Source organism: Neolamprologus multifasciatus, chromosome 10 (assembly GCF_963576455.1).
Source record: "Neolamprologus multifasciatus chromosome 10, fNeoMul1.2, whole genome shotgun sequence".
NCBI classification, from domain to species: Eukaryota; Metazoa; Chordata; class Actinopteri; order Cichliformes; family Cichlidae; genus Neolamprologus; species Neolamprologus multifasciatus.
Window position 1 is genome coordinate 32,056,284 of NC_140448.1, and position 10,564 is coordinate 32,066,847.

A 10,564-nucleotide genomic window follows, 5' to 3' on the forward strand; every position below is an offset into this window, starting at 1 on the left:
CTCATTGGTTTTATGGAACGAGTGTTTATAAACTCATCAGTCGTGAATGTCTGTGATGTCATGTGGATGGAAATCCTTATATGGTCATCTCTGATCCCAACCAGCTCCACTTTGAGCTTTGTGTTTACGAGAGGCAGCCAATCAGTGTGAGATATAGAAAGCTTGCTTTGGGCTGTGACTCAGTAAAAGAACAAAACGATGAAGCAGGAAGTCAGCGGCTCGTGTCCTTATGTTGTTTTATAATCTTTTCATGCATACATGTTCATCACAGACCCCACAAACACAGAGTTGTTCTGTTCGAGCCTCTCGGTGTTCAGAGCAGCTGGATTTTGTGCTCAGTGTCTTCAGCTGCAGCTGCTTTACTGTCCAGATTTTGGTGGAACACTTTGATTTCAGAGAGACACTTCAAAATTCAGGAAGAAGGAACGTTTGGTATCAGCTGAGATCAGTTTGTAAGAGAGGAATGAAAGAGGGCAGCAGCCAAAGGTGCTCAGTGGGAACTCTGGCCAGAAACCAGCTGTCATTTGGGAAATTCCTCTTTCTGCTGAGCTCCAGCTGGCTGAACGAGACTCAAGTATCAGGTGGCTTGTTGGATCTGTGAAATGAAGCCATTGGCTTCAGCATCACCGTTTAGTTTGGCTGAAATGATCAGGTGGCGCTTGCTTTGGCTCAAATTGGTTCATTTAGTCCAGCTGGATGGGCTGAAAGTTTCCAGTGGATGACGTCGGTGACTTCAGATGGACGGCTGATTTTTACAGAAAGTTGATTCTAATCATGTGGACGCAGAGTTTTCAGTGGGAGAAACATTTCATCGGTCTGCTGATACTGATGTGTCACATAACAACGACTGAAAACTCAACATCCAGATAAACAAAATCAATTTTCTTTCAGCTCCACGACGTGGCAAAAGTCAGGAGATCATAACGGTCCGACTGGGACTGATCAATCAATAAATGACAAGGTGATAAAAATAACAACAACAACAACAACAAAACACTGACAGATTTCACAAGCTTGTGGTCCAGCTGTGGGCCCACTGCACCAGCCCCCTGTAAATGACCTCGTGCTCGAGCTTTAGGGAGATCTTTGGTATCACAGTCGCACAAAACATACAGAGTGTACTACTGTCTGCACAGAAAGGGTCATATTATGTGAGCTTTACAATAACATCATTCAAAAACCATTTTGGACATGAGAGAACAAACAAGTTACTCCTGAAAAATTATTTTTTAAGTCCTGACAGCCTGTATGTTACATCGTTATATCTGAGTAAAAACCAGTTAAAAATCATCTCAACTTCATACTAAGAAGTTATGAAGGTGTTCAATAATGTGCGTCCAGGTCAGGTGTGGTAGTGTGTTGTGTTCCCAGTACAAAGCTGAGCAGTCAATGCTAACCTTCTTTACAACCGAGAAAAACTCTAAGATGAGGCCATACATCTAAACACGCAGAAAAGCTCTCGTCACTCCTACTAACTCAGGAAAATGTCATGTTTTCTTCTCATTTTTCCTCATCCAGTGATGGATTTTTCTGAACACTCGCATCATTTAAACTAAAGCAGCTCACACAGAATGCTAAGTTAGCTCCTGCTCAGTAAACAGATGCATGTTTCTGCTAATCAGAGCAAAGTTCCACTGGACAAACCTGGTGTGTTGGTGCCACTAACTATACAGCAGATAACTGCATTACAAAAGCTCCAGAGGGCATCAAGCCAAATATGGTCCACAGGTCCAGGTCAGGTGAGACTATGGGGCCATCAGATGAACTGCAGGTTTTAGTGACAGTGTTGCTGTTCGATATTCAATTCTTTGACTGAGTAAAATTGCAACGTGCATTTTTCACTGTTTTGCACACATTTATTATAACAACTGTTAAGTGTTTGATCACAATATGAAAATTATCACCAGCTGAATGTGTTTGCTGTGAATGAACACCAAAAGAAACCAGAGGAATGAAGTGTTGGCTGGAAGCAAAAGGAGAGGAGGAGGTTTAAGAGGAGCGTTCTCCTCCCTTCCTCCTCCAGGAGTGCCCAGTGATGCAGAGCAGCTGTTCGCGAACGCTCTTCGACTGCCGCTCATTAAAAGCCGGACCTGAGAGGAAGGCGTCAAACAACACCTGCTCCTTCCTCCTCCTCTTCATAAACGTTCTCCTTTCTCTCCATCTTCCTTCCTTCCTGTCGTCTGTCAGTGGAGTCGTGAATCTGAGGAGAGCTTCTCGCTTTCTTTCCAGCTCCTCCTGATGGCAAAGATGGGCAATTAATTCCTCAAAGAGCAGCCGAGTCTTCCAATTAGCAGCTGTTTGAGAGGACACACGCACACATGGCGATGTTTGTGATGAATGTGTGATGGGTGCTTTTTATCATCATTAGAAACATCAGGAAAATGTAATTAGCATATCATTTACTGTGCCTCTCGCTCCTGCTCAGATTGCTGCTCAGAAGAGGAACTTGAAGAACTACCACTACATCCTTGCCAATCTGGTGAGTTCAGGCTCAGCTTCCACACACACAGGGCTGAGGTCAAGGACGTATGCAGATGACTTTAACAGTTTGCACAAACTTTCCAGAGACGTGAAAGCGCTCGCTGTTGTCTGCATGTGGAGCTGTTTCCAAATAAACTGCAGCATTTCAGTTCATAAGTTTAAAGAGCTCGAAATATGCAGGCTTTCTTTTAACACTTAAAGAAATAAACTAAACTTGAAACACAGAGTAGTGCAAATAACTTCCAGACAATGATGTCATTTTTCATCACCAAAGTGTTCATGTCATTGTTTATTTATACCGAAGACGGGGTTTTATGGGATGCAGTGAAACCTGTTGCTTTCCGTGTGTGTGTGCGCGTGTGTGTGCGCGTGTGTGCGTGCGTGCGTGCGTGTGTGTGTGTTAGGGCTTCTTGGACCTGAACGTCACAGAATTTCAGAAGCTCGGACCGAACGTGACCGGCTTCCAGCTGGTGAATCGGTCGGATCCAGCTGTGCAGAAGATCAATCAGAACTGGCTGGACTTCGACAACAAAGACCTCAAAGTGGCTCGCAGGAGGCTCAAGGTACACACACACACACACACACACACACACACACACACACACACACACAGTGTTTTCATATTTTTTCTTTGTGAGGAAATCTGAATGGTATCCTCCCAGTATAAATGATCCTGACATTGTTGTTCTGACATTTTATTCACAGGTGTGATTTAAATGGTCATTTGGGTTTTTTTTTTGTTTGGTTGGTTTTTTTCTTTTTGCTGTTTTTTTTTAATCTGAGACTCTTGAGAAAGAGTTTATCGTGCAGTTACCCCAGAGAGATTGGTTTGTGAGTTTTGGAGAAAAAGTAACACATCATCAGCATAAAGGCTGATTTTATGTTCTACGTTCTTACATTTTATGCCCGTACTTGTAGCCTGTCTAATTGCTGCTGCTAGTGGCTCAATAAAAATTGCAAACAGTGAAGGGGAGAGTGGGCATCCCTGCCTGGTGCCCCTCAGGAGAGAGAAGCTGGAGGATGTCTGGTCATTTGTTCTGACACAAGCTGTTGGGGAATTATATAATATTTTTAACCAGCTTACGAAAGAGTTTCCAAAACCAAATTTGTTGGTTAGTTGGGTTAGTTGCAAATAGAAATTTCCAGTTAACTCTGTCAAACGCTTTTTCTGCATCAAGAGACAATATTATGGTTTCAATGTTTTTACTGCATGAGTAGTCTATTAAATTAAGTAATCTACGTGTATTTGTTGATGAGTGCCGACCTTTTATGAAACCAGTTTGGTCAGGATGAATTAAGAGGGGGGTTATTTTCTCTAATCTCTTTGAGAGAGCTTTGCAGATTATTTTAAGGTCTACATTTATAAGGGATATTGGACGATAGCTTGAAGGAAATAAAGGGTCTTTGCCTGGTTTTAGTAAGAGAGTAATCAGTGGCGAATCCAGTGCCATTGGAAGAGTTATGTTGTCGAAAAATTGATCAATTTCGTTTTTAGATGGGTTTATTTGTGGTGTATTTAAAGTTTCATAGAAATCCCTAAAAAGTTTGTTTAATTTTTTTAAGGTCATATATTGTATTCCCAGATCAATCTTTAACAGCTCATATAGTTGTTTTTTCTTTATTGATTTTTAACTGGTTTCGCTAGAAATTGTCCGGATTTGTTACCGTGTTCAAAATTTTGGAACCGAAGTCTTTGTACTAACAATTGAGTCTTTTTATTAATAATTTCATTTCATTCTGGTTTTGTTTTGCGTATTTTGTTCAATATTTCTTGATCTTGGTGGGACACAAAGGCTTTTTCTAAGGATTTGATGTTTTTTTCTAATTCCTGAACATTTTTGTTTTCTTCTTTCTTCTTAAGTGATGAGAAAGAAATTATTTTCGCTCTCATCACGGCGTTCCCTGCTTCCCAGAGGACAGATAAATGGTCATTCGTAGCTGCACTTCAATATCGTCACTCTGGTGAAGCAAAAGGAATTAACAGGCGTTGTTCAGGCTAAAGCAGCAGTGACACAAACACAAACTATCATTCACAGATACGTTTCCATCTGCCTCATTGCTTTTATTCCCACTTGTTTCTTCTATTCTACTTCTATTTTGAATCTATTTAAGGAACATACAAAAAAAACCACATTTCTGTGTATGTAAAGCAAAATCTTGTCTCATTGTATCACCAATAAAACTGTGAACAGGATCAGGATTTTAACCACTTTCCTCCTGCCTGACCACTCAGTACACAGGAGCTCTGACCTATGATGGTGTCAGCGTCATGGCAACGGCATTCCAGAATCTGCGGAGGCAACGGATCGACATCTCTCGCCGGGGCAACGCAGGGGAGTGCCTGGCCAACCCGCCCGCTCCGTGGGGACAGGGCATCGATATCCAGAGAGCCCTGCAGCAGGTTTGCATAAACAGCACACAGGCAGAACTGAGAGCAGCTGCCACAGAAGCCCCGCCCACCTGCTGTTCAAAGCTTGTGTTTGTGAAAAACAGCCAATCAGAAAAGTTAGTTTAACAGGAGATAAATAAGGATTATTTTGAACTGTAAATCACGTATAGAAAGGAGGATACTCCCTCTTTAAAAACACCAATATTTTTAGGTCCTCTGAGAAAGTAAATATTAACTCCGAGCTGTTCTCAGATCCTCAGGCTGCTCCAGCAGCTCAGAGGAAATGAAAAATGCAAGTTTTGTCCTGAAATGTCCCAGAAATGTCCTGGTCTGTAGATCGAAAAACATGTCAGACAAACGGAGCGTGAAGCACTTTAAACACAGAGGAATTTAAAATCAATGTAAGTGTTAAAAGCAGAAATAACGGGCTCGCTCCATCAGTGCTGCCGAGCTCTTCTGGTTATGAAATCCTGCAGTTTTTCATTTTGGCTTTGCTTTTCTTTGTGTTGACAGGTTCGTCTGGAGGGGCTGACGGGTCACGTCCAGTTCGATGAGCGCGGACATCGAACCAACTACACTCTGACTGTGATGGAGCTCAGCCACATCGGACCCAGGAAGGTGCTGCTCCCGCCGCTTGTTGTTTTATTCAGTTCAGGCGGGTTTTGTGCAGAATTGCACTCAGCAGGTTTTCACTGCATCAGCTCCTTCCAGTAATTAGCTCCCTCTCCTCAGATTAAAGCTGCGATAATCAGTGAAATCAGCCTCTGCTGCGTTTGTTTGCTGCGGAAATCTGCCGACTCTCAGTTTTCTATTAAAGTCCGTCAAACAGTGCATCACACAACGACTTATCATTGTGATGAGCTGCTTAGTTCTGCTTACTTTGTAGTTTACAAGACATCAGAGTGGGATATTTTAAAGTTTGATGGGCGCTATGGAAGAAACCAATACATAAATGTTTCCAATAATTGCTGGAGGCTCCTGGAACACCCAAAAGACACCAAATTGCACAAAACAACAGCAAATGGATGCAAAGTTACAAAAAACAGTACCCAAAACTGATACAAACCAACACAAGCGATGCAAAAAAATAAATAGTCATAATATAACAAAATTATAATTAAACAAAATGACTCAAAAGGCCAGTAAAACTTGAGCGAAATGCAGACATGAAATGTAAAAGTGAGTTCAGAGATGTGACTCATGTTTGATTTCAAACTATAACGAGATATTTAGAATCCCCATATGCCTTTATGTCATCAATACAAACGATGGAAGCAGGGAGCAGTTTTAAATAGCTCTATAGCATTATTATCACTTTCACTTTGAAGGAGAGGTCAGAGGTCAAATATGATTTTCATTTGGCACTTTCTATAAGTCGATAAAACACATTACTCTAAAGAATCATAGTTTCTAAGTTATGAACTATCTCTCAGTTTTCCATCAATAAATTATTAGGTTTGAGCTTGAAGACCTCCAAAGGTTAATGGATTGTGGACATGAGCTGGCTCTAACCAAACTGTACCAAAAACATGACGATGTATGTGGTGTTAATTTAACCTGAAAAGAGCAAAACCAGACAAGAACAGACAGAACTGAGGCAAAATGACAGCATGACCTCTGTGAGATGTAAAAGGGCCAGAAAGAGATGATAACAGAGGACAACACAACTAAATGTTAATGGACAGTGAGCAGAAGGAGAAGGAAGAAATGAGAGCTGGATTCAGAACAAGCAACAAAGATGCAAACCAGACAGAAAGCGAACCGATGCCAGAAAAAAGAGACAAAAAGAATGAAAAATAATGAGTAAATGCATCTATTGGGGGTACCTCAAGGTTCAGAAACTTCCACAAAGAGACTCCGGCGTGCGGTTTGATCCAGTGACCTTCCAACTGGTAGATGACCTGTTTGACTCCCTTTGACCCTGTTTGAAACAAAATGTCTGGAAAAGAAACACCATAAAAAACTATAATCAACTAAAAGTGGTAAAAAATCTTCTTCATCTAAGTAGATGAAAAATCCATCCATCCATTTTTTTTTACCTTATCTGGGGCAGCAGCCCAAGCAGAAAAGCCCAGACCTCCCTCTCCCCAGCCACCTCCTCCAGCTTATCCGGGGGAACACCGAGGCGTTCCCAGGCCAGCCGAGAGATATAATCTCTCCAGCGTGTCCTGGGTCTGCCCCGGGGCCTCCTCCCAGTGGGACACGCCCAGAAAACCTCACCCAGGAGGTGCCCAGGAGGCATCCTTGTCAGATGCCCGAACCACCTCAGCTGGCTCCTTTCGATGTGGAGCAGCAGCGGCTCTACTCTGAGCCCCTCCCGGATGGCTGAACTTCTTACCCTATCTCTAAGGGAGAGGCCAGCCACCCTTCGGAGGAAGCTCATTTCCGCCGCTTGTATTCGCGATCTCGTTCTTTCGGTCACTACCCACAGCTCCTGACCATAGGTGAGGGTAGGGACGTAGATCGACCGGTAAATTGAGAGCTTCGCTTTTACACTCAGCTCTCTATTCACCAAAACAGACCGGTACAGGGTCTGCATCGCTGCAGCCGCTACACCAATCCGTCTACCACCCGCAGGAGGCACCACAGGGGTCGGGTGCAATGTGAGCCATGAGCGGAGGACCAATCCCCGGCTACCAAGACTAGATAAATAAAGAGAGAGACCCGATGAGATCAACAGATTAACAAAAAACAGACAAAGAAAAAGCAGAACGAGATATGAAATTAACAAAAGAAGCGGTAATCAACTAAAAAGAGATCTCAAATTCATGTAAGATTCACAGTGGCATGCAAAGAGACCTGAACAGATGCAAGAAGGGATATAAAGACTAAAGGCCACACAAATCTCAATGTACACCCAATGACATTCTTTAAAGTTTTGCTGCCATTCACGGTCATACATTTGTGGGATATTTTCAACACATCTGATTGAGGACAAACGGGGACATCAGAGTTTCTGATGGAAAACACTTCAAACAAAGAAAACTTAAAGAGTCAAAGCTGGTCAGGTCTGAAAGTTCAGACAGAAAGTGTGACTGAGGTAAAAGGGAGGACCTGTACTGCAGTATGACAGTGGGGGCATTTCCTTTACATATGCAGCTTGTTAAAGAGATTTGTTTGAGTACCAGTTCTTTTGCACGCTTGACTGGTTTTAATTTAAGATTGCTTTGTGCCAATCAAAGTCAGTCTGACAAAGTCCAGTAAACTCGTTAAAGGACAAAACTTAAAAAGACTAAACATAATCACTGCATGATGCAAAACGCAGTGATTGCAAAAGGTGATTAGGGAGCACGGTGGGTTTACCACACAGTCTGTTCATGGGAAAAGGGGACAGAGCCTTGGTGAATTTGAGGTTCTGAACATGCGATGACCTTTGTTAGCCGTGTTTAGACCAAATCATTTTCAGCAACTTTGAAAATGCAGGAGAAAAAAATTCCACTGCAGTAAAGTTCAATACATTTAACGTGTTACGAAGCTGCAGTGACGGTTCTGCTGATCTTTGTGCTCTGGTCTTTCACCATTACCAAACATTAACGGCCAGATTTGCTACTTACATGAAAAATAGCATGTGATGTGATTAGTTTCAAAGGTGAATTAAAAAGCGCTATTTTTTAAACACAGGAGCAGTCAGTTCATTTCAACACGGCATGCCCAATCTGCTAAGAGATCCACTTTAGTGCAAGGTCACAAACTGAGAAATGATAATCAGCTGTGGGTAGTTTACAAGCAGGAGAGGCAAAGCTTTGTTAACCAGAAAAGCATAAATAAAGGTCACACAATGCGTATGTTAAATCTCAGGCTACGTCCACACGTACACGGGTATTTTTGAAAACTGAGTTTTTCCGTTTTCGTTTTAAAAAATAATCCCGTCCACACGTAAAGGTAGAAATGAAGGAAAACGCTGCTAGGAACATGCCAAAGCAGCAGGTGGCGCTATATTCCTAACCGTGCAGAAATGTTGGCCAATCAGGAGTCTAGAAGCCTCGTTGGGAAATAGTAAACAAAGCTGGGGCATAGAAGCAGAACCGAGTCGTATGTGTGGAGGGACAGTAATTGTGTGTGTATATGTAAGCATTTAAACACTGCAGAGAGAACAAGTAACAGTAACAGTATTGTAGAAATTCATTTCACAGAAACAATAACGTGGCGCACAGTGTGACGTCAAAAATGCGCACACCTTTGACGCTGCGTTTTCTCCGTTTTTCTCGTCCACACAACTCCTGGCCGGAGTTTTTAAAAATCTCAGTTTTCAGTGACCAACAACGCCGTTTACATGTGGACGAAAGGTGCAAACGCATAGAAAAATCTGCGTTTTCAAAAATACCCGGGTACGTGTGGACATAGCCTAAGTGTACAGTGTCAGTCTGCCAGACACAGTCACTAGAATGAAATCTATATTGGTTTCATTCAGTAACAAAAAACAAAAACGAAGGATTTTCAGATTTCATGAGGAAGTCGTGTTTGTGTGTCAGAGCCACGTGTTGGAGCACAAGGCACAAAATCATTGTGAAAACTGTGCGCTCGCTGTCCATGGTCCTGAAAGTATAACTCTTCCATTCATATAATAGTTCTGTGTTTCTTTGACTTCCATAGACGGGCTTTTTGTTGAGGAAGGAAACGCAAAAATGCAAATGTCTGTCTTCCCAACTCATGCACACAACATTCTCCCTGGGATCTCTTTGTTCTTTTAGCTGATGTTTCATATTTATCGTGACTGCTGCAAAGTACAGTTAACACAGCAGTGACAATGCAAGAGATTTTTTATTTAAATGAATTAAAAGCTTGTTATTTAATTAAAATAAATAAATAGCATTCATAATTAATTAAAAGAATATTATTTAATAAAGAAGAAACGATCCGTGCTGCTGTTTTACACATGAAGGTGATATCCCACTTATGCTACCATCTGCTGTCCCACTTTACTAAACTTTCTCAGGTGAAGTGGGCCACAGTGTCAAAGTGTCATAATAAACATGTAAATGAAAAACATTTTATTAATCACAAAATCAGCATAAAATACGTTAAATAAGCAGGAAGGTAAGCAGGAGGCTCAGTAATGATGACATAAGTACAGAGTTGTGCTGTTTTGTGTCCAGATCGGCTTCTGGAACGAGAAGAGAGGCTACGTGAACACTGCCATCTACAAGCCGATGCAGGAGGAGTTTTACAATGTGCAGAACAAAACCTACATCGTCACTACCATCCTGGTAAGTTTGGGAAGATGATTAGTTCAAATATTTCACACAGTGTAGTAATATATTACTTGTTATGTTTGGAAAAAGTATTTTGTGCAAATTAAGCAACGTTCTCACACATAGTCACAGATCTCTGACTGCTCCTGTTACCTGTTGAACTTCAGGCTCTGGCTGCTTGACTGCAGGCAGCATACACTCGACTTTAACATCACTCTGTAAAGATGTTTGACTTTATATCATCTTATCAGCTGTGGGTTTTTCTTTGGCCACAACATTCATGTCCTTCCTATAAAATTGAAAACAATATTTTTATCTCCACTCCTCAAAAACGATATATTTTTTTGTTTTTCCTCATGTTTTTCCTCACTTACCCATCTGTCTCTGCCAGCGTAGCATTTTTCACCAGGAAGGATTAAATGTGTGAAAAGTTATATTTTAACTCGAGATTAAACCAGAACAGAAGCAAAACATAAAGCTCTCAAAGGGACACAAACCACGA

General features: G+C 41.7%; 1 protein-coding gene across 6 annotated transcripts in view; it reads left to right on the plus strand.

The window, feature by feature from the left end:
* Nucleotides 1-10,564, plus strand: part of LOC146510531 (glutamate receptor 1-like) — a 441,677-nt gene that overhangs the window by 65,539 nt on the left and 365,574 nt on the right. For all 6 annotated transcript variants that reach the window (XR_014876561.1, XM_085175658.1, XM_085175657.1 and 3 more), the window contains exons 5-9: nt 2,426-2,479; nt 2,886-3,044; nt 4,715-4,882; nt 5,384-5,488; nt 9,967-10,077. Coding sequence is in view for 5 of the 6 variants with exons in the window: in XM_085175658.1 (XP_085031784.1) it covers nt 2,426-2,479; nt 2,886-3,044; nt 4,715-4,882; nt 5,384-5,488; nt 9,967-10,077 (597 nt within the window). In the remaining variant the exon portion in view is untranslated. The remainder of the gene's footprint in view (nt 1-2,425; nt 2,480-2,885; nt 3,045-4,714; nt 4,883-5,383; nt 5,489-9,966; nt 10,078-10,564) is intronic.